Raw genomic sequence first — 24,549 nt, forward strand, 5'->3', positions numbered from 1 at the left:
TGCGAAATGAAAATTTCGCTAAAGAAGTTGAACAAATTAAACCATATTCTAAACCTTTCTGGAAACTTTCTAAGGTTCTTAAGAAACCTCAGAAACCAATTCCTGCTCTCAAGGAAGGAAACCAAATACTTCTTACAAATGGTGAAAAAGCTCAAAAACTTGCTCAGCAGTTCGAGAGTGTCCACAATTTTAATTTAAACGTTGTGAGTCCTATTGAAAATGAAGTCTCACTGAAGTATGATCATATTTCAACCCAAGTGTTATCACACGATGACATTATTGAGACGAATTTTGATGAAATTAAATCAATTATTAGGAAACTCAAAAACATGAAGGCTCCTGGTAATGATGGAATTTTTAATATTCTTATTAAAAATCTTCCCGATGTTGCCTTGAGACTCCTGGTTAAAATTTTCAACAAGTGTTTTTCATTAGCTTACTTCCCAAAAAGATGGAAAAACGCTAAAGTAATTCCTATCCTAAAACCTGATAAAAACCCAGCAGAAACATCAAGTTATCGCCCAATTAGTTTACTTTCTTCTATCAGTAAACTTTTTGAAAAAATTATCTTGTTAAGAATGATGACTCATATAAATGAGAATTCAATTTTTTTACCAGAGCAGTTTGGATTTCGTCATGAACATTCAACTACTCATCAACTTGTCAGAGTAACGAACATGATAAAATCAAATAAATCTTCTGGGTTATCCACTGGAGTTGCTTTTCTAGACATAGAAAAAGCATTCGACAGTGTTTGGCACAAAGGTTTAATAGCAAAAATGTCTGATTTCCAGTTTCCTATTTATTTGATCAAAATGATTCAAAATTATTTAACTGATCGTACTCTTCAGGTTAGCTATCAGAATTGTAAATCTGAATTGCTACCCGTACGAGCCGGTGTTCCGCAGGGTTCGAGTGTAGCTCCAATCTTGTATAATATTTTCACTTCTGATCTTCCAAATCTACCCGTTGGTTGTCAGAAATCGCTATTCTGTGACGACACAAGTCTGTTAGCCACAGGTAGAAATCTAAGAGTGATCTGCAGTCGCCTACAAAGAAGTTTAAATATTTTCAGTGATTATCTGTCAAAATGGAAAATTAAACCAAATGCAGCAAAAACGCAATTAATTATCTTTCCTCACAAGCCAAGAGCTTCTTTTCTAAAACCAAACAATAATCACATTCTCAAATTGAATGGCTTGGAATTGACATGGTCTGATCAAGCTAAATACTTAGGTTTAACGTATGACAAAAAACTCACTTTCAAGGATCACATTGAAGGAATCCAGGCAAAGTGTAATAAATATATTAAATGTTTATATCCTCTTATAAACAGAAATTCTAAGCTCTGTCTAAAAAACAAATTGTTAATTTATAAACAAATTTTCAGACCAGCCATGCTTTATGCGGTACCAATTTGGTCAAGCTGTTGTTCCACCAGGAAGAAAACGCTTCAAAGGATTCAGAATAAAATTCTGAAAATGATTCTGAAGCGTCCTCCCTGGTTTAGTACAAATGAGTTACACAGACTCACAAATATAGAACCATTAGATGTAATGTCACATAATATTATAAGCAAATTCCGACAAAAATCGATGCAATCTTCAATTGAATCGATTCGCTCTCTGTATTAGTTAGTAAGTTAGTATATAAGTTCCTTTTCCCCATTACACAATACAAGTAGGTTTAGAATTTTCCCTACACAAAAATCTCAGAATTGCGGAAGCAAATGATGTCTTCATGGTAATAACCAAATCATATATATATAACAGGGCTGAAAAGTCACCACTTGTGGCTGAACACCCAATTTAAATCTTAATAATTTAATTTTAACTCATATTCCAATAAATAGTTATTTAAAAAAAAAAAAAAAAAAAGTATGCGCACTAGTAGCAACGTTATGGATTGACCAATGAACGTGATAAAAACGATTATCGCTGGTTGCGTTTTCCAGACCTCAACTGCAGCGACAAAAAAGAGCTTGGACTTGAGACAACCTTCCAAAAATTTCATCCCTTTAATTGTCATATTTACGGAGATGATCCTATGGATTTTCACTGCATTTGATTTTTGAATCTTCCACACCATTTACAATTTATTGAAAATATATTTGTTGTGTGAAAAATACTATACAATTGCGAAACATATTTTTTCAAGCTTTCGATCTTGGTGCCACTCTGGATTTTTAGTAATAGCAGATATACTCGTATTATGTGGGCGTTAAGACACAAACGTGTAGATAATGAACATATGATGTAAAAGAATCTCAATTTTTGTTTGTTTGTTTGTTATGACATCTGCTAAACATATCTAAGTCATAGTCATAGTACAAACAACATCGTATATTTTCATAATTTAAAAATTGTCGAAAGTGATGATTTGGGAAAAGCATTAGAATTTTGTTTGCATTTGAAGAAAAGGACTGCAGAGTCTCATCGAATGCTTGTTGAGGCATATGGTGATCATGCTCTATCAGAAGCAACATGTAAAAGACGATACAAACGGTCAAAGACAATGAAAATGTAAGGGTTAGAAAGGTGTAGTGTATCATGGCGCCAAGAGAGGGGGTGTAGTGTATCATGGCGCCAAATGATCAAAATCAGTAAAAGTTCAGAAAGGATACAATCAAAGCACTTGACTGGGAGCTTCCCCCTCACCGTCGTATTCATTTATTTCCGACTACTATTTGTATCAAACGTCACTAAATCTGCGAAAACCAAGATACTGATAGGAAATAAGAAACAGAACAACCAAAGTACTGTAACAAAGATGAAATATTTTATTATAGAACCACTTGAAATGTAAATCATACAGAGATGAAAAAAGGAAGGAAAACAAACATGAACTTAAATGAAATGACTACCATTTGTTTTTATCGAATAGCCACGCATTGACTTTGCACCATTTCAATTTCTACGAAGAAGTCGAAAATTGGATGTCTGATTGGCAAGGTATCCACAAATTGCCAGAAAGATGGTCACTATTTCGACTATTTTTTCTCATTCAAAATAAAGGTTTCATTTTAACAAAAACACGTTCACTTCATACTTGGTTAATAAATTATTATTAGATACATCGAAGAGCTTCGGTTTCATATTTTTTAAAACTGTGGAAAAGTTCAGTATTTGAAATTTTTTTAAATAATAACCAATCCACCATGCGTCTCCGGGCCTCGGAAAATTTTTCTAAAGTTTGAACGATTTCTATACCTATTTTTGATATTTATAAAAATGGTAAAAAACCGGAGCACATTTATATTCGTTCTTTAATTGCTTCGAAACACAACATACCAAGTAGCAACGCAACGAACTTCCGTTTGTGAGACCAGATCGATATTTTATCATAATGCAATATTCCGTGAAAAGTTCTCTGCCCCACAAACTTTCTTCCAATGTGATCACTTTGTGCAGAAAAACTGCAATAAACAGCCCACTCCCTATATTTAAGTCTGTAACCAGTTTTATTTGTCTGTTCAATGTAATCACAATACAGACATGCTCAAAAAGTCTGTCACAGTCAAACATAACAACTTTCAAAGTATTGAATGTCAGCAGACAAACTTGACTGTTGTAGTAGTCATTTAACTGTGAATAGTGTGATCACATTGCCAGACCAAATATAAACTGCCGAAAAATTACTTGTCTATGGCAGATAAACTGTGACAGATAAACTGGCTAGTCTGATCGTAGCTTAAGAATCCTTCCAGGTCGGGGCTCGAACATACGACAACTGATTTGTAAGACCAGCGTCCTATGCATTGAACCGCCAACCCGGGACAAGAAGAAGCGGCACTTATGGTGGCACAATTTGAATAATTGAATTGAATAATGAAGGATTTGTATACTTTTTTGTTTTCATCATACAGGCGGGTAGTACGAATAAAATCTCTGATGAACCTCGCCGAATGACCAAACGGTTAAAACCGAGGCCAAATAAACGAATAATAAAAATAATACTAATCTCTGAGGACTGTCAAAGTAAACCATGACCGTTCTGTAAATACAAAAATCGACAGCGCCGTATCAACTAAAGCGTCTTGGTTTTATGAATACATGGAAACGTTCGAGTGTGTATTTCACTTGAATGGGCTGAGAAAAAAGTGATCAAAACAGTTCTTGAAGTGATTTGATTTATGATTTATCTTCCTATCGTCTTCACCCCCATAGTTCCGAATGACTTAGGCGTTTTCTTGAGAAATGTTAGCAAATCACATTTAAATAGAATCAAGAATTGAGCTGACAAGCTGACACTTGCTCAATCACGGAAAATTCTATCACGTAAATACTTCGAACTACCCGGAAAACGTATCAATGTTCGACGGTACGTTTCTGGTGTTACCCGGCGAACACGTTGTGTGCGCTAATGTATAATTTTATAAAACATGAACCATGAAAAGCTGCATTTGACGTCTGACCTAGACGACGCTCGGCTGCATCAGGGTGGGATTCCGGACAGGAACAAGCTGCAGAAGAAAAGTCTTCCGGCTGCTAGTGTTCTCGAGCATCTGCACTTAACTCGAATATTTATGAAACTGATGCAATGTTATCGATTCCTGGAAGTACGAATCTGCTAGCCAGTATGGTGGCATTTGATATTAGCTGGCACAAGGTTAGCATATAGCGCGTGTGTGTTCAATATCGCGAAATGGCTGTCGCCAGAAGCTCGCGTCAATTCAATTTAAACTTAATAATTGCCATGCTTTCGATATCGAGAGATGGTGAAACTGAGACGTGATCTATGTGAGATTTTATCCGGTTGCAGCGAACCAGTGCATGAAAGGACATTTGGCCAACGGAGAGCAATGATGATGTGCCACTGATGTTGTGTACGAACTTTTTTCCCAACCAAGGGCGAAATTTGATGATAATTGCTGTAATTGCGGTTAGTCACAGTTAGTCAGTGACTAACCAGCTCATGAAACTGCAACTTCTCAGGAACCGAGAAAATTGGTTTTTCGGAAATTTTGATAATGACTGATTCAAGTTACTTACTGAGAACGCAAATCATTATTTATTTTCAACCTAGATAAAAAAAATCTGGTAGGGTTTGAAAGGGCGCCTTAGGAACGATTCCAGGGCGCAGAAACAAGGTGGGAGAATTGGAAAGGGGCCCATAAAATTGATTCCAGAGCGCTTGAAAATCTTGAACACAAGAGTTCACTAGTTTTTTTTTTCCGTTGTCAAATATAACCTTGTTCGACAGGATGTTTCCGATGGACAAAAACTTCTACAAACATTATCACAGTATATCAATTTGATGAATATATAACTACGAACATAAACCGCACTCAAAAATCATACAAAAGTCACCAGTCACGTGTTTAAACACTGATTTGATTTTGTCGTGAATACGACTTACTTTACTATGGGGTGCCTTTTCAAAATTTACCCTCTGAGAGAGTGATAAGTTCTTGATCGTGAATATCTCTTGTTGTATCTAACGAATCAACATAATTTTTGCTGCATGCCATCGGAAATATGATCACAATTTTATGATAAAATTTTCAGTTGTGTGACATAATCTCAAGTTATTCAAAATTACCTTTTCCGAAATGTTTGGTATAAACGAGTATCAAAGAGGATAATTCATAAGGCGCGTTCGCTTTTCGCGTATTTTGAAAGCTCATAGCTCAGTGATCTGTGAAAGAATTTATATAATATAACTACCAATAGAATCGAAATCTCTCAACTTTAGCGTGTATAGAAACAGTATTGAAGTATTTCAATAGTACACTATTGAAAAACCTGTCTCATTTGATCCATGTCAACACCAGCCAATCAGAACGCGTTCTGAGGAAGAGAACAAAATATCTGCTGCTGTACAACAAATCGTTCGAGAAAAATGTTCCGAAAAGAGGTGAATATCGTAGTGAGTTCCTCAATTTGGTCCTTCTGAATGCTAGAAACGAATCCCTACAGCGTATTGATAGTTTCTTTCAATAAATTATGCAAATTCGAAATGAAATAATCGACATTAAAATTCTGTATGCGGCTATTTTTATAGCCGTTAGGACCGCCCATTAGTGAAAAAGCTACAAACGAAATCACGTAAAAGAAAGCTCCTAACAAAAATTGAATCAGTTTTGATTCTATCGTCAATGCGAGCAAATGTATTTTGTGCCGTTTGCAAAGCTAGTTTCGCTTCCGACAAGAGCGATTACGTCACAGCTGCCAGTCATTTGCATGGATGAAAAAGCAACGGTAAAGAGCATTACACCAAATCAGCCATTCTAATGGCTCTAAAAGTTTTCTGAAGAACTATTAGGATTTGTTGTTCGCAAATCGAAAGGAAATATCCTCAGTTTAGTGCAAATCTAGAACAGTTTGGTTAGATTTTTGCACTTTTCGCTGTGTGAAATTCACAATAATCTACATCAAGTGAATCCATCTTTGTTTTTGCGAAAAATGTGGAAAAGGGGAATGCTTGCATAATTCATACAATTGATCAACTAATTGATATTCGGAAGTGTTAAGAAACATGTCAGTTGTTTTCGTATTCACGACATCCAGTTATGTCTCTGACATTACCCACACGCCTTTTTTCAGAGAGTTCTTGGATACCCACAACCTTAACTAGATTATATGAAACTGAACAATTCCGTAATGTACATTTGATAATCTTCAATTCACTGGAATACGTTGGATTTTGCGTTATTTCAAATAAATCGCGTAAATTGAGGTTTTAGAGTATTCAAATGTTGACTACGAGGAAGCATTGGTTCGAATACGCGTTTTTTCTTGCGTCAAAATTTATTTTTGCATTAAAAATGCCTTACTCTTTGCTATACGGGGCCGGGGGTCAATTAAAAGTATCCAAAATAGCCGCGGAACCGTTTTTCGTCATAATTTTGAACGTTAATAACTCAGTCATTTGTTGATGGATTGATATAATTTAACAACCAATCGATTCGGAAACTTTTAACTTAAACATGTTTGGCGACGTCGTTTCAGTATTTCAATAGCATTTTATTGAAAAAAATGGTTAGAATCGATCTATGTTTTCATCCACCAATTTCAGCAGACCAAATTGATGTCATTTGGCCGTATGAATAAAACGTAGCATGCTTGAATTTCGGTAGTAAATGCTACGTGTGGATCAGGTTCCTGTCAAAACATGCTACAAACTGTAGTATTTACTACAAGTTTTCGGTATGTAGCTCTAGAGGTTACTACTCGTGTGTTTGCTGATAAAGTGAAGTACAGAAATTAAAAAAGTGGCATTTTTACAGATGTAAGTACGTTTCTTACTATGCCAACTTTTCCGGCTCTGTGTCGATACGGTATGCAGTAAATGTAGCAATAACTACATGTTCGACCTTGTTTTTTATTCATACCAAACCGAGTTAAACTCTGTGGACTTTGTTTTTGCGAAGATACTACAAACAACAGACTTTACTACATTTTATTCATACGGCCCATTGTCTTGTTCGGCATAGGAGGCTTTGAGTCATGCATAAAAACACCGCATCATTCTGCGTAGTTCGAAAAGGAATCTATAAATATATTTTGCAAATCATTTCTTGATTTCAGTTGATGCTTGACTGTGAATGAAACAAGTAGCTCGTCCAGTGAGGTGATGACTAGATCCAATTTGACAAAACAAAGTCGCCTGTATCTAAGTTAGCCGAGCGTTTTCATCTTCTCAACTTCACTGAAAATGTCAAAGATTTCAATGTGGAAAAATCCTGGTGGATACGGTTGTATCGTTTGAGTTGTATATCTGACAACGGAGAGGCAGTCGGTCACCAGAATGTCTACCAGCCATATTTTTCCAGCTGGCAGCGTTTAGTCAGCCATTGGACTGTCGCTTTTGCTAACTTTTCACTGTACGAGGCCTCGGTGTCAATTTAAAAAAAAATGCAAAAATAACCGCGTAACCTTTTTCTGTCATAATTTTGAACGCTTAGAACTTAATCATTTGTTGATGAATTTATATAATTTAACTACTAATCGATTCGAAAACATTTTACTTAAACCTTTGCGGTGACGTGATTTAAGCATTTCAATTGCATACCATTGAAAGATTGGATACAATTGACCTATGTTTTCACAAGCCAATGACAGTCTCAGTGAATGATGTCAAACTCTCGTCCGATTTGCGCAGTATGAACTATAGCACAAAAGGGAATCTATAAATATATGCCCGAATACATTTCTGCTTTAGTTTACCCATGGCTTATCTTGATTCTCCGGTAACTAGCGGGCCAACTTAGAACTATCGGCGATAGATTTTTCGAACCTGATTTGAAGCGCTTATATATCTGTGATTTATTGATAATTTTCCTCGTTTAACTTGATTCGAAAAAGTTTAAATATATTTTAATTGATTCGAAAAAGTTTAAAAATGTTTAAGTTGTGTTATGATGATAATCATAGATAATTCTTTCTCATTAAATGTGGCTAAATACAAAGAACTATCTCTTAGCATAATCCCTCAGACCCTATTATTTAACCAAACAATAATATTTTTTTTTGATTATAGAGGTTTTAACCATAATGTCATTCGCCTCTTGGAGTCAGAAAAACTTTCTGACTCTATGTACGGGGTTGGGAATCGAACCCAGGTAGGCTGCGTGAAAGGCATTGACTAACCCATCACGCTATACCCGTCCCCCAAACAATAATCGTGTAACCTAATTGAATAGTTAGAAATTGATTTAATCGTATAAAGCATAATATTTCGGTCTTGCTTCCAAGAATCTTATAGAAGGGATCCAGACTAAGTGTAGCAAAAATAATGCAATGCAAATCGTTATGCAGCATCGATTTGAACAAGCTGTTGTTGTTTCAGTCGGCTGCTCGGCCATCCATGGAAGTTGTCCATCAATGTCAACTTCCCTTTCTGAGCAGCCTAGATAGCCGTGTAGTGTCGGTAGCGGTTTCCCAACTGGCTAAGAATAATGCTAATGCTATGTTCAACAATGGTGTCAAGTTGGATTATCTGTAAATCCGAGCAAAACATCAATGGTTCTTTTCACTCATCGTAGGATAATCACAGGAGCTCGTCCGTTGCAGTTCTTCGGTTCAGAGGTTACTGTGGTCGATCAAGTTAAATACGTCGGGGTTATTTTTGATTCAAAACTGAATTGGTCTGCTCTCATTGACTTCAGGATTAAAAGACGAGCTTTTGGAAAATCATGAGGACTCAAACCCAGATGCATTCATTGGATCTACATAACTATTGTTAGACCAATTTTAGCATATGGATGCTTGTATGGTGGCAGAAAGGAGAAGTCGCGACAGTTCAGTCAAAGCTAAATCATCTCCAAAAGTTGGTCCTAATGGCGATGACAGAAGCATTCACGACAACTCCTACTGCTGCACTAGAGGTGCTACTGTGCATTAAACCACTACATGTGTTCCTAAAACAAGAAGCATTATCTTGTGCATACCGTCTTAAGGTTACAGGGCTTTGGAACAGTAACCCATTAGATTATGCTACCAGCCACACTCGCTTGTGGTCTCAAATGGTTACATGGGATGAGTATTTACTCGCTCCTAGTGACCTAACTCTCACATGCAGTTTTCCTTTCAAAACATTCTATGTGAGCTATCCTCTTCGTGAGGAATGGTCGATTGGTTTTTTGGAACGACAACTTGATGAACACATAGTTTGTTATACGGACGGTTCTCTGTTGAATGGTCGTGCTGGTGCTGGTGTCTACTGTCGTGAAATGAGGCTGGAGCAGTCTCATTCACTTGGTAGATACTGTACTGTGTTCGAAGCAGAAATCTACGCGATTCTGTGTGGAGTACAATCGACACTTCAGCAGAGGATCTGTGGTAAATGAATTTATTTTTGTTCCGACAGTCAGGCAGCCTTAAAAGCACTCAGTTCGAATGATTCACGGTCAAATCTAGTGATCGCATGTCGAACTCAAATTGACGACCTTAGCATCTCAAATGCTGTTTACTTTTTATGGGTACCCAGCCATTCTGGTATTACTGGAAATGAATGGGCTGATGAGTTGGCTGGAGCTGGTGCAACGAATGATTTCGATGGTCCGGAACCAGCTTTACCACTTTCAACTAGTTGAATAAAGCACAAGATTCGTTCTTGAGCTGCATCCAAACATGCCAGCGAAAGGATATTCTCTCGTTTCTCACCCAATATGATAAGGAGCTATAGTCAGAAGGGTTCATCGTTCTTCCTGGAGTGAATGAATCCTTTCTATATTCACCTTATATAGGGTTCAGCAGATTGTTTGCAATCCTTTGTGGGGTGCCGAATTTACTTCTGCTCGTACATACTGCGAATCGTTCTGCATTCTTTCGGGAGTGCAGAATGGTGTCGCTTTTGTAATATCTCTAAATCCTCTCGGGGGTTGGAGGTTTTCTAAACTGTGCATCGTTCATCAGAAAGAACGCACATAGTAAGAAACCTAAATAGGTTTTACAGCAGACTGTTCGGGACCTCGTAGAGGTTCAGAATTTACTTCTGCTTCCACTAAATGTGATCCCCGGCAGATTGCTCAGCATCCCTTAGGGGTGCAGAGTTTACTTCTGATTTTTTTATGTTTTTGTGTCGTCAATTTTCCTCATCCTCCTAGTCCAAACCTTACCATTTCCCTTCAATCCTTCCCTCTTGAATATCGGGAAAATGATGCAAAACACAAATTAATGGCAAGGCACAAAACTCCAAATATCAAGGGGAACGAGCCATTTGAGCCAATTTGTTCTGATTCCTGGTTCCTGGAAGTGTAGCAAAAATGATGCAATGCAAATCGCTTCAAAAGATTCGGAACTTAGTACAAATAAGTTGCACCGACTCACATATATAGAATTATCAGATGCAATAAAATACAGTATTAGAGAGAAATTCAAGACAAGCTGATCTGCGATTTAACATGTATAATTCAAATCCTTACTAAATTCGGGTTACCACCAGTTCCAGTTAAATTATCATTTACACCAAAACAACAAGTGTCTTATCACTACATGGGTTGTAACAATGATAATGTTCGTTCATGTATTAATAAATTCAAGCTACAATATGAGCAAAATTAAGTGAGGGGTAGGGTCTAAACGATGAGAAAATCATCATTTTCGCAGATTTTTTCCAGAACTAATCAGAAGTGAACAAAAGAACGCAGCGTAGTAAGAGTAGAAGTTTTTCTAGACCCTAAGTTTCTGTTTGATTTTTTTTTATTTTTGTTGGTTGTTCAAAGTGAAAACTACGATTTTTTACGAAAAAAGCCGCCATTTTGTAACTGTTAAACCTTCCCAAAGTAACAAACAACAAAAAAGGAAAACGTTGGGATCTGGTTTTGTCGTGAATACGACTTACTTCACTATGGGGTGCCTTTTCATAATTAGTCATATGGATGAATGGGCAGAAATTAATCGTGAGTATCTCGACTTGTGTTAACGGCAGCAACATAATTCTTTCACCATTTCATCAAAAATATGGTCAGGAATTTAGGATAATATTATGAATAGTGTGAGATAATTACAAACAACTAAAAAATTAAGTTTTCTCAATCTTTGAAAACAACGCGGAAAACTCTTTACTTTTGTTTGGCTTTTTCGCGCAAGGACGATGATTTTGAGGTAGTCAGGCACATATCTTCAACTGACTGCGTATAAAAGGGGAACCGTGGTCAAAAATCGATCATTTCTTCTTGTGCGTTGGATGGAAGCAGACGTCGTGGGAATGATTTAATCAACCAGCAGCTTCGGAGAGTGCACCTTCTGCGTGGTTAAAAACCTCAAACGCTCAGGTCGTAACTCTCATTTGGACTTCGGTCGTCAGGTGGAGCAGTCAGCAATGTTTTCATTTGGACTCCGGTCGTCAGGTGGAGCAGTCGTCATTAATGAGAGCAGACATTTAGCGTTGTACAAAACCTCAAACGCTCAGGTCGCAGAGCCAGTGTCCCTTCGAAGAAGATCAATTACATCATCCTGTTGATGGTCGTTTGCATTGGAGCAAAATACAACGGAAAATGGACAACAATGTGGAACATTATGCAAAATCAGCCCTTCTAATGGCTCTAAATGTTACCTAAAGAACCATAAAGATCGATTCTTTGTAAATCGAAAATGTGCTAATGTAAGATCAATTGATTATTTTTTTTGCAATTTTCACAGTGCTAAATTCGCAACAGTGTTTAAAATCATGTATATCCAATCAGTGTTTAATATCTTAGAGAATCATTCAATCTGGCTCTTCTGGGATGCCAGAAATTAAACCCGTACATCATTTTGATAGTTTCTTTTACTGAAATATGGAAATCTGAAATGAAATAATCGTCATAAAAATTTTCTACGGTGCCATTTAGAACCATAATTTTATACTCAAAGAATTATGCGAAATTTTACTTCACTATACTGTATACGGCCCATTTTTTAACCAGTTGTAGTTTGTAGTAAACTTTCTGCTGATTTGCTATATAAAATGCATAGCACCGACTCAGACAGTCAGCGGTATCCATCGGAAGTCAATTGTATCCATCGGAATACATCACATACATACGGATTATTCCATCATGAATGTCTCCATAAAAGGCTCTTTTCAGTACCACCATTATTTTATCATAAAGAACTATACCGGTTATTTCGTAATATTTGTGTGTCAGAATGTTTAATGTAACTAATCTGTACTGTAGTTTAGGTGTATCGTTTAAAATTCTAGAAGTGTAAGAGGGCAAAACTTGAACAATTCACACAATCGATCAACTAATTGATATTCGGAAGTATAAAGAAAGAGTGTCAGTTTTATTCGTATTCACGACATGCGGTTATGTCTCTGACATTACACACCTGTACTTTTTTTATATGTACAAAGTGTGTGCAAAATTCGAAAAAAATGGTGCGGTAGTTTTTGAATGACGATGGACACGGACTTTCAAATCCTGGTTTCGAGGAAAACGCGTTTAAAGGTTTTTGTCTATAAAATCAATAGAAACAATTAATTACTCCAGGGAGCCCATAGGGTCTAACATTTTCAAAAAATCTTATTTTCTCTTATATAATTTATTATAACGAAACATATCAAGAATGTTTTGTCAAGTTTTGAAGTCAATCGAAGTAGAAATCTATTGTCTGTGCGCCGAGCTGAAAATTCTTCAAATATTTTACTATAAGAAAATATAAAGAAAATAATAAATGATTTTTCAAAAGTGTTATACCCTATCCGCCCCTTAAGGAATTTGGTTGCGTATGCATTTGTTCCTTAATATGCAAAAGTGAAAATTAAATTAAAGTAACAAAATATGTTCTGCGGACTGTGTCACATATTTTTTTCCTTGTATTGCTGCCATTCTATTTTCAGACAGTTTCCGAAGAATATCGACGCTGTTTAACGAAGGATCAATCAAATTACACTATTACTGAGTTTATTGGTTGATGGTTATTCAAATTTTGCACATTCACATTTTTCGATCAAAATATTTAAAATCTTCTGTAATCGCTGTTTATAAAATGATTGAGTTTGTACGTTCTCTGTCTTGAAACTTTTTATGACATAAAATCGTTTCATTTGTCAAGATTTATATCTTGAGGTTGTTCGTATCCAAAATTGATCTTTTAAGTAACTTTGAAATCATCATAATTGACTTTCATTTAAAGGAAATTTTCCAAAAATTTTCAAATGTAAAATTTGTTGAAGGCATCAAAATAGAGTAGAATCAATTGTTCTGAAAAAAAAACTTATTGTCATTTTGATCATTCGCCAAAAATGCAAACACTAAGAGTAGAGCAAGTTTTTAATTTGTGACTTTTAGTGCATCCACCATCATCTTTATTTTTGTATTTATTATAGGTACCTTTGAATTATTTCATTTTTAATGTAATCGTGATCGGTCCTGTCTTGCATACAACCCATTTTAGTTTCAGCCCAGTGTTCTAAAACTTATGCAAATTCTATTCGATGTTTTGATGTTTTAATATATTCGAACAGCATCGATTTTTTGGCGACTAATCGCAACGATCGAACGTGATCGAACTTTGCTAGCAGAAGCAGCGCAATTTAATGCAAATTTCTACATCCTCATTTGTTCCCTTCACAGCATTCTTCCATTATCGGGACTAAGTCCACGATGAAAACATTCATTCAGAGTAGTGAAATTCATCAAATTATGTGCATCACTAATCCGTACCGAATGAAATATGTGCGAACAGGAATGAAAAGCTTCATTCCTCTTGGTCGGTACGGGGAAAACATGTAGCGCACATCCCGTCTATTTTTCTTTCATTTCCTCTACAGCTGCCAACCGGGTCTTCTACCAGTTCGGTACAGCACGATCAGCATAGCTTGAATCAGCTCGAAGCATAACACCAATGTTCCTCTAGCCGGGATAAAGGATAAAAAACATGCTCGCATGTTCCCGAAAAAATGTTTCAAAAGGCACCATCAACGCGCACTGTCAGGAATCAGAGCATAAAATTTAAGCACAAATACATCCAAATCCTTCCACGCACACACATACAAACACACACACACACATGTGAGAGCAAGAGAAAAGCAAAATTCATTTCTGCGCTCCGGTTGGTCGGCCGCGCCGTGATACAAACCTTGTCTCGTTTAATCTCCTGCAGCTCCAGTACATCGTTGGAAATTTTTTGTGCGTGGCGGTCGATCCCGGGACTAAGCAGCACTTCCCAGCTGAGCGACGGTTTAGGATTTCCGCCCTCGCTGACGCAGGCCAACGTAAGCTCGGAGTTTTCCTTCACCGGGATAAACATGTTGCCTGCATCGAGGCGCCGCTGGTCTATCAGCAGGTACGGTTCCTTCGGCGGATCTAAACGAACGAGAGAACGATAAAATAAAGCACAGGTGTTATTCGAAATGAGTTGTGGGAACCGGTTGGGTTTGTTTGTTGGAAAAATTTGGCATGCGGACATAAATTATGCAGTGCTGTAGTTTTCCGTAATACCTAGCAACTGACATTGTCAAAAAAAATATGTTCATCAAATTCGATTTAGAGTAAGCCTGTTCCCCCGGTGATCCAACTTGAGCTATTTCAACACGTTCTGATATTTCAGATCCCTCAGGAGGTAGCAAGCCGTCAAGCAATTGTTTGAGAATAGCAATGAAAAACCTCTTCGTCAGGATGAATTTGACGTCTTTGCTCGTAGAAAAAGAAATCTACACTTCTTGCAGCATTCGAATTGTGGCATGACATCTACCTTCTACCGTTGAGCAAAGTATCGAATAGAAAAATAAACGGAAGAACAGCAGAAAGGGAAAATAAGCGAAAACTCTCAACACAGAAGAGAGGAAACATTCCAGAATTTCTTCCAATAATTGTGACTCAGCTAGTTTATGTCTCGGGTGTCACAAAAAAAATTCAAGGAAGTGATTGAATCGACATCGGCCAGTGAAAGAAGGAGAAGATTGGTTTTTCCATTTTTTTTTTCGATTGACTTTGGGGATTTTGTCTGAGTCAGAGAAGCTTAGGTGGAAGCTGTTCTACTGTGTGAAATGCATTTTCATCAATAATACATGGCTTGATTAGAAGGGTAAATTATATAACCAACATAATGTTATTTTAACCACGTAGGATTGTCCCCGACAGGAACGTTTTGTATCGACATTTCTTAGGTGTGACATTACTAATGTTCGTTTCAAAAATGCCTGCGTCCAACCGGAAAGGCAACAAGCCTAAGGCTAAAAATAATTCAATACGGAATAAATCACAATCCGTTATTCAACATTTTTCTAATAACATTCACGATCTTATAGAATCTGAATGTAAAAATAGAAGACAACGGACGGATTTTTCTTCCGTTGATTCTATGCCGTCTAACGATATTTACGAGATTCTTCCTGAATCCGATTGTAGCGACATAGAAGAAAATTCTTCAAAAATTCCCAAAATGGACGCTTGTCGTTCTGGGAAGAAACAACAATCTATGCCTCCAGCAGTGATGGCCAAGCACACGAGTGCCGTATTGCTGCTAGATCGAGAGTCGTATGCTTCGAAGAATCAGCTCACGATGCTGGCTCATCTGCTGGCTTATGAGCTGGAATGGGGAGCTAGTTCGTGAGCTGACTCATGTGCTAGCTCACGTGCTGAGTTGAGTGTCCGTTTTTTTTTTTTCAAAATTTGATGATATAATATAATTTTAACCACACAGTGTCCGCTCTTGTATTGTTTATTGTCAGTAGGTGGACTACACAAATAGCACACGCTCATGAGTGTGGTTTGAAAAGCACAGCACACGAGTTTAATAGGCACACATTGCAGGTATAGAGCAGCTCGTGTGCTGAGCCTGGACATCATTGGCCTCCAATGACGGTGATGATTTCCGACTTCAAAGCATTCCGTACTGAGCTTTCTACTTTTCTCTCGGAAGTAAAAGCCTCATTTCAAATCGGACGAAGAGGAGAATATCGAGTCTTGGTTGATGGATTGGAAGATTATGAACGTCTTATCCGATATTTGTCCGAGAAACTTCATAAATTTTATTCATATGATATAAAATCAGACATACCCTTCAAGGCTGTCTTGAAAGGCTTATCAAATGATCAAAGTACTGATTAAGATAAAAATGAACTAAAAGAATTGCTTGGTTTTGCCACTTCCCAAGTAATACTTATAAAAAAAGAGCGAATGGTACTTCTAAACCACGCTCTGGAATTTCCCATGAATTTTACCGAATACTTTTCAATCGAAGTGACGTAAACAATTTGAAAACTTTAGAAAAAGTACGTTTCATTTCCCATATTAGAATTCATTGGTAACATTATAAACGGCATAATCGTATTGCAAACTTAACGCAATGTCGTCGTTGCCAAGGCTTCGGCCATGGAACCAGAGATTGTCATATGGATATACGGTGCTTGAATTGTGGTAACTCGCATTCTACAGACGTTTCTCCCATGAATGAAACCACTGATAAATTTTCATGTTCAAATTGCGATGGAAATCATAAATCCAATTATTTGAAATGTCCTGTCAGGGACACGCTCGTTCGCTTAGACAACAAGTCAAATCAACGACCTTAAATTCACAGAACATATCTGAAAATAAAAAAAAACCGTTACAAATGCCACGCCTAATTCTTCTAAGGCACTTATTTCTTCGAATTTAAAACAAAAAACAGGTACGCCTTTAAATTCGTCTTCTAACGAAAACAATTTTTTGACAGGTAGACCGACCTCGTCATTATCTTCTAATGTCAGTTACGCTAGTGAAACAGGTAGAAATCTACCACTTAATTCTTCTAATGTAAATAATCAAAACACAGGACCGCCTTGCAGTTCATCTTCTAACGAAAACAATTTATTAAGATTGGCCAAATCATCTTCTTCTAATGGCAGTCTACCTACCAATATTCCTTCAATGCCATTCGCTTCTTTAAACGAAGTCTATTTAGGCGATATAACTGAAGATAAAATGATCTACCTACAAGATCAACTTTTTCAAATGAACATCCGAATGAATTAGACTTCATCACTTTTTGAAGCATTTGAATTCAGATGGCTATTATATTATAATGAATTTAAAATTTAACAGTGATGTTAAATAATAATTTGAATATTTTAAATTGGAATGCTCGATCTATAAAATCGAGTGAAGTTGAATTTTATAATTTTCGCGAAGTTCACAAAATTCATACTGCCATTGTTACAGAAACTTTTCTTAAAGCAAATGTCAAATTGAAAAGTAATCCACATTACGTGGTTCATCGATTTGACAGGTTCACTGGAATGGGTGGTGGAGTTGCCATTTTTGTCCAACGGCAAATTAAACATCGAATTTTACCATCTTTCAATACTAAAGTTATTGAAAGCTTGGGAATCGAAGTTGAAACTATTCATGGAATTTATTTAATCGCTGGAGCATATTTACCATTCCAATGCACCGGTGAACAATTAAATTTCTTCATAGGCGATTTGCAAAAACTCACAAGATATCGACTGGAATTTTTCGTAATAGGGGACTTAAATGCTAAGAATGTCCAGTGGAATTGCAGGCAAAATAACAGTAATGGTAAAATACTTCATAATCAACTCTCAGCTGGTTACTTCACAGTTCTTCATCCCAGTAATCCTACTTGTTTCTCTTCCGTGAAAAACCCGTCTACAATTGATCTGATTCTAACGGATCAAAGTCACATTTGTAGTGAACCGATTACACATGCTGACTTTGACTCAGATCATCTTCCTGTAACATTCAGACTTTCCAACGAAGCTATAATTAAGACAATTAGTTCCATATTCAACTATCATAGAGCTAATTGGTTGGATTACAGATCTCACATTGAAAATCATGTGGATCATGAAACTATTTTAGAAAATTCTACGGACATTGACACAGCAATTTGAATCATTACATTATCGAAGCTAGAAATATTTCAGTTCCCAAAGCTCAAACTAAATTAAATTGTCCTATCATCGATGGCAATCTTCAACTGCTTATTCGTTTGAAGAATGTTCCTCGACGACAATATCAACGTTCTCGTGATCCTGCTATGACAAACATAGTTAGAGATTTACAAAAAGAAATTAAACATAGATTTATTTTTTTGCGAAATGAAAATTTCTCTAAAAAGTTGAACAAATTAAACCATATTCTAAATCTTTCTGGAAACTTTCTAAGATTCTTAAGAAACCTCAGAAACCAATTCCTGCTCTCGAGGAAGGAAATCAAATATTTCTTACATATGGCGAAAATGCTCAAAAACTTGATCAGCAGTCGAGAGCATTCACAATTTTAATTTGAACGTTGTGAGTCCTATTGAAAATGAAGTCTCATTGAAATATGATCATATTTCAACTCAAGCGTTATTACCAAATGACATTATTGAGACGAATTTTGATAAAATTAAGGTCTGAGGACAGAGGGTCGCGTGTTGAGTTTTAAATCGACCACGTGCCTCGCTCAATTCCATTTGTGCATCGTATTTCTCTTGTACTTTCTCGTATATGAGCAAACTGTACCGGGTTGCCAGCATACATTTTATCATTTTGATGAGAAGTTTTATCACATTAATCTATCGTATGGGTTGGACATTCCATGGATTCCAATGAATGATGAAAAAATATTCAACTTTCACAAAGAAAGAATGGCTGTTTTTCTCTCCTTTTTCAGAATGCTATCAGAAAAGTAAAGCGAAAAAAATGGCGGATACATTGAAACTGACTTTGTTTCACAGAAAAATACAAGACTTTACTTTTATCGCGATAACATAAGGAGTGTATCGAAAATAAGCTATCCACAAATTTTTCTTTTAAATTCTGATAAAAAACGATATTTTATTCAAACTTAAAATTGATCCTTCATTGTACGAGGATAAACTTGAGCATAATTAAAACCGGATGAAATTTAAGTTCTTCCTTCACGAATTCTCGAATTTTTGATCGAACGCTTTCCATCAAGTTCCGGACAAGTGTTGCATCCCATTTTTTGAACGCTTGAGCCCAAATTTTGGTGAACTTCTGCATGTTCCCAGCTGCCTTACCAGTGTTCTTGAAGACCCTCTTCTCGATTGCCCAGTGACGTTCGATGGGTCGAAGCTGAGGGCAATTTGGTGGATTGACATTTTTCTCAACGAAATTTATACTCTTTTTCGCAAGCCAATTTTGAGTGGTTTTGGCATAGTGAGCCGACGATGCATCCGGCCAAAAAAGTGGAGGTGTACTATGCTTCTTATATAAAGGCAGCAATCTCTTCTGGAGACACTCAGATCGATAGATTTCTGCATTTATAGTTCCGATAGTGTAAAAAATGGTTGACTTCACAGTTCGAAAAATTCTTGTTATTTTACATCTTATCAGATGCACATAAATGGAGCGTCATATTTCACACACATTTATATTCAAGAATATGAAAAAATTGTGTGATTTGAAAATTACATGGCTTTAAAACGAAAAGAAAAAAATCAAAATATCGACATCAACAACGCGGCTTGAACCGAAAAACATTAGATCACAAAGCACACAAGTTAGTCGACTGAGTCACAGAAGCACATATTTGCTTGGCTGGTAAATCGTGCATATAAATTCATACAGTCTCACTTGCTAGCCGAGTGCAAATTACACTCGGAGCTAGTAAATTTCTTTACGAATGAAATATTGTGTCATTTGAGAAGTTCAGTAGTTATGAATTGTATCGTTTGAAGAATTATGTCACCTGTAAAATTCATAATTTCTTTCTGTGTTCAAACCACAGGAAAATATTGCTTGCCATACCAGTACCTTTCGACCGAATTTCTCCACTTGAATCGACCTATCAGCATCGCTCACATCCTCCCCAACGACGACAGTATTGTGGACCTGGAAGGGTTTTTGAGTCCTCCTTTACATAAGTCTCATTGTCCATCAAAATGCATGCATCCGGACACTGCAAAAGACGCGAATACAATTTCCGGGCCCTTGTTGCTACTCGCTTCTTCTGTTCTACACTTTGTTTCGAGATTTTCTGCTTCTTGTATGTCCTCAGGTGATTTCGCCTCTTGATTCGCTGGATCATTCCGACACTTGTTCCTGCTTTTTTTGCCAAATCACGTATTGACATTGATTTGTTCTTCATGATTAGAGATACCACTTTCTGGTCCAGTTTCGGCTTGGTAGAACTGGATATTCTGCCTCTTCCGGGTAGCTCATCCAAAGAATCTTAATTTTCACTTCCACTTTGAAAATGTAGAATTTCAACCCCACAAACAAGTAAACAAACGAAAGCTGGCAGTCAAACGCACAGCATGCTGTGATTTGAGTTCAAAAAACCATCACAAATACATGCGTACAACACAAATATATGTGGATAGCTTATTTTCGATACTATCCTTATATGTTTTTATGTACTAATCGCATCTAAACTAAATTATTTAGACTTTGTCACGGTAGATTTATGATACAAGCCTTCAAAGCCCGAGATATTCGATGAACAAGTTGAGGTATGCATTTCCGAGCGTTCCATTTTTCTGCAGTTCTTCAGTCAGGAAAAAATACACCATGACCGCTAAACTCAATGAATCATTCTGAAAATTTCACAGAATATTCTCAACTAAATTTCGAAGACATTGTCAGGTGGGTTTGTCTACATTCTGCACCGTTTCCAAGAAAATTTAATTTGAAACGGGAAAATAGCAAAAAAACCTACCACTTTACGGTACTGTCCTCAGTCCTTAAGTCAATCATTAGGAAACTTAAAAACATGAAGGCTCCTGGTAATAATGGAATTTTTAATATTCTTATTAAAAAACTTCCCGATGTTGCCTTGAGACTGTTGGTTAAAACTTTCAACAAGTGTTTTTCTTTAGCTTACTTCCCGTAAAGATGGAAAAACGCTAAAGTAATTCCTATCTTCAAACCTGATAAAAACCCAGAAGAAACATCAAGTTATCGACCAATTAGTTTACTTTCTTCTATCAGTAAACTTTTTGAAAAAATTATCTTGTTGAGAATGATGTCTCATATAAATAAGAATTCAATTTTTTTATCAGAGCAGTTTGGATTTCGTCATGAACATTCAACTACTCATAAACTTGTCAGAGTAACGAACATGATAAAAGCAAATAAATCTTCTGGGTTATCCACTGGAGTTGGTTACTCTTCTAGACATAGAAAAAGCATTCGACAGTGTTTGACACAAAGGTTTAATAGCAAAAATGTCTGATTTCCAGTTTCCTATTTATTTGATCAAAATGATTGAAAATTTTTTAACTGATCGCACTCTTCAGGTTAGCTATCAGAATTGTAAATCTGAATTGCTACCCTTACGAGCAGGTGTTCCGCAGGGTTCGAGCGTAGAATCTAAGAGTGATCTGCAGTCGCCTACAAAGAAGTTTAAATATTTTCAGTGATTATCTGTCAAAATGAAAAATTAAACTAAATGCAGCAAAAACGCAATTAATTATCTTACTCATAAGCCAAGAGCTTCCTTTCTTAAACCAAACAATAATCACATTCTCAAATTGAATGGCTTGGAATCGACATGGTCTGATCAAGCAAAATACTTAGGTTTAACGTATGACAAAAAACTCACTTTTAAGGATCACATTGAAGGAATCCAGGCAAAGCGTAGTAAATATATTAAATGTTTATATCCTCTTATAAACAGAAATTCTAAGCTCTGTCTAAAAAACAAGTTGTTAATTTATAAACAAATTTTCAGACCAGCCATGCTTTATGCAGTACCAATTTGGTCAAGTTGTTGTTCCACCAGGAAAAAAAACGCTTCAAAGGACTCAGAATAAAATTCAGAAAATGATTTTGAAGCGTCCTCCCTGGTTTAGTACAAATGAGTTACACAGACTCACAAATATAGAACCGTTGGATGTAATGTCGCATAATATTATAAGCAAATTCCGACAAAAATCGATGCAATCTTCAATTGAATCGATTCGCTCTCTGTATTAGTTAGTAAGTTTGTATTTAAGTTCCTTTTCCCCATTACACAATGCAAGTAGGTTTAGAATTTTCCCTACACAAAAATCTCAGAATTGCGGAAGCAAATTATGTCCTCATGGTAATAACCAAATCATGTATATAATAGGGCTGAAAAGTCACCACTTGTGGCTGAACACCCAATTTAAATCTTAATAATTAGGCATACTCCTGAATAAGTATTGGTAATACAATACAAGACAAATCTCGAAGAAAATAAAATAGGGTCTTCAAGAATCACACAATAATCATACTGAACAAAACCAACGTACCCTACTAAAGAGCCATTACTCTCGATTGTGTAAACAATCGGAGTGCAGAAGTGAATCACTAATGAATGCAATGACTGTCAGTTCCAACAAACATCAGCTGCACTAGCACTACTCACCCAGGACCACCAGCTTGATCGGCCGTCCGTTGAAGAAGAAACCCCGGGCGTTCTCTGCCTCGCACTGCCACACGCCGTCGTCCTCCATCATCACGTTCCGGATGGTGATGCCACCGTGCGATTCCCGGACAAACCGTATGTCATCGGTTCGTGACTTTTTGTCCATGATGTGCACCATCTGGCCATCCTTGAGCCACACGCTGGAAGTGATGTCGGCATCGACTTCGCAAGCCAGTGTCACCGTTTCGTGCTGCTCGGCATAGATGATGACGACGTTATCCTCGGTGTGGTCGTCCGTCGGTCCCCGGATGATGGGCCTCAGTGGCAGTGCCACCGGTTCGTCCGTGAGAAACGGGTTACTATTTCTCAAGTCACCCATTTTCACGTCACGCTCTACCTTGCCGAACTGGCGCATGTCGTACTGTTCCGGGCTGCCTTCCAGCAAGTCGCCACCGTTAAGGAAAATAATTTGCTCGTCAAAGTTTTCACTAGCAAATAAGTTATTACTACTCAGACGCTCCGGCTGTTCCTGTTTGGAATTGTAGTGCGTGGAGGGATCTCCGACGTGGGCCGACGTCGACGCCGACGATTTGCTGCTGTTGCTGACATGAACGCTGTCGTCGAGCAAATTGAAACTGTCGACATTAATGCCACTGTAGCTATTTTGCGGCAAATGTTCCCGTGGTGCCATTGTTCGTTCAACAACGAAATCCACTACGTTGCCACCGGCTGCCACTGACGTTAGTGGGGCTGTTTGTGTTGATGTTACTGTTTTCTGTGTTGATGTATTAGTCTCCGAGTCCGGATGGTGCTGATGGGTGGCTCTGTTAGCACCCAGTGCTGCTAACTCCGTTTCCTTTCGCTGGTCTACTTCCGGAGCAGCGGCGTCTTGCTTTTCGGGCTGCCGCAGTAATGTCACAGCTGCGACCCTTCTGTTCCCATCCCGCTCTCGGCTCTTGTCCGATGATGAATGCTCGGCATTAGCGAGCGTCAGATTTCTAACGAAATTATGTTCACTATTATTATTCCTAATAATATCAGTCACAGCCATCTTCCCATTCTTTTCTGGTTGGTTTTGATTATAATTACTACTACTCATCTGGTTGGAAGGTTCATTTACAACAGGTTCGTTGCGCGTTTCCAGGTGGGACGCGGGCGGTGGTGAAATCGTAGAAATAGAACTGGGAGATAGTGTACTGCTAGAGGACGCAAGTGCTACGTTTGGTCTCGGTGCATCGGAGTTCGCACTGCGAGCGGGCCGACGCAAAATCAGGGACCTCCGGTGGCGACGCTGGTTGGGATAGTATTGTTGGACAATTCGATTAACTAATAGTCGGTGCCGTGCCGGTTGGGGATCAGCGGTATTCCGTTCGTAAAGTTTGGCACCGGAGACGAGCTGAGTGTCGTAGAACTCAAACGGCCGATCAAAATCATCGTTATCCTCGTCTTCGAGGTTGCTCAAAATATTATCTATACTCGCTGTGTAAGACACTGAATTAATCTTACGATTATGGTTAACCCTTGCCTTGGACCTGCCGACGAAGAATGGTGTTTCGTGGGGCGTCGTCGTCGTCGTCGTCGTCGTCGTCGCCGTCGTCATAGACTGGCTTCCATGGTTCGGTTGCTGCTCCTGCTTCTGACGATGAATACCGAGCAGCACGAGCTCACTGTCATCTAGTAAACGGAGGCTCTGGTCTGCGGAGCCACTGTCGGCAGTGGCCGCTGGAATGAAGCGGAGGCTGCTGAAGAAACCTGTAAAAAAATAAGAAAGAACAATGTTTAACTTAATTGTAGAAACGATGTACAATTGAATCAAAAAGTTTGAAAAT

General features: G+C 37.5%; 1 protein-coding gene across 1 annotated transcript in view; it reads right to left on the reverse strand.

Annotated features, from left to right (window-relative positions):
* Positions 1–24,549, reverse strand: part of LOC131435955 (uncharacterized) — a 335,189-nt gene that overhangs the window by 66,189 nt on the left and 244,451 nt on the right. The window contains exons 3-4 of the mRNA XM_058604264.1: positions 22,721–24,472; positions 14,511–14,737 (exon numbers count right to left, since the gene is read on the reverse strand). Of these exons, the coding sequence (XP_058460247.1) occupies positions 14,511–14,737; positions 22,721–24,472 (1,979 nt within the window). The remainder of the gene's footprint in view (positions 1–14,510; positions 14,738–22,720; positions 24,473–24,549) is intronic.

The sequence above is a fragment of the Malaya genurostris genome, chromosome 3 (assembly GCF_030247185.1).
Source record: "Malaya genurostris strain Urasoe2022 chromosome 3, Malgen_1.1, whole genome shotgun sequence".
Lineage (NCBI taxonomy): Eukaryota > Metazoa > Arthropoda > Insecta > Diptera > Culicidae > Malaya > Malaya genurostris.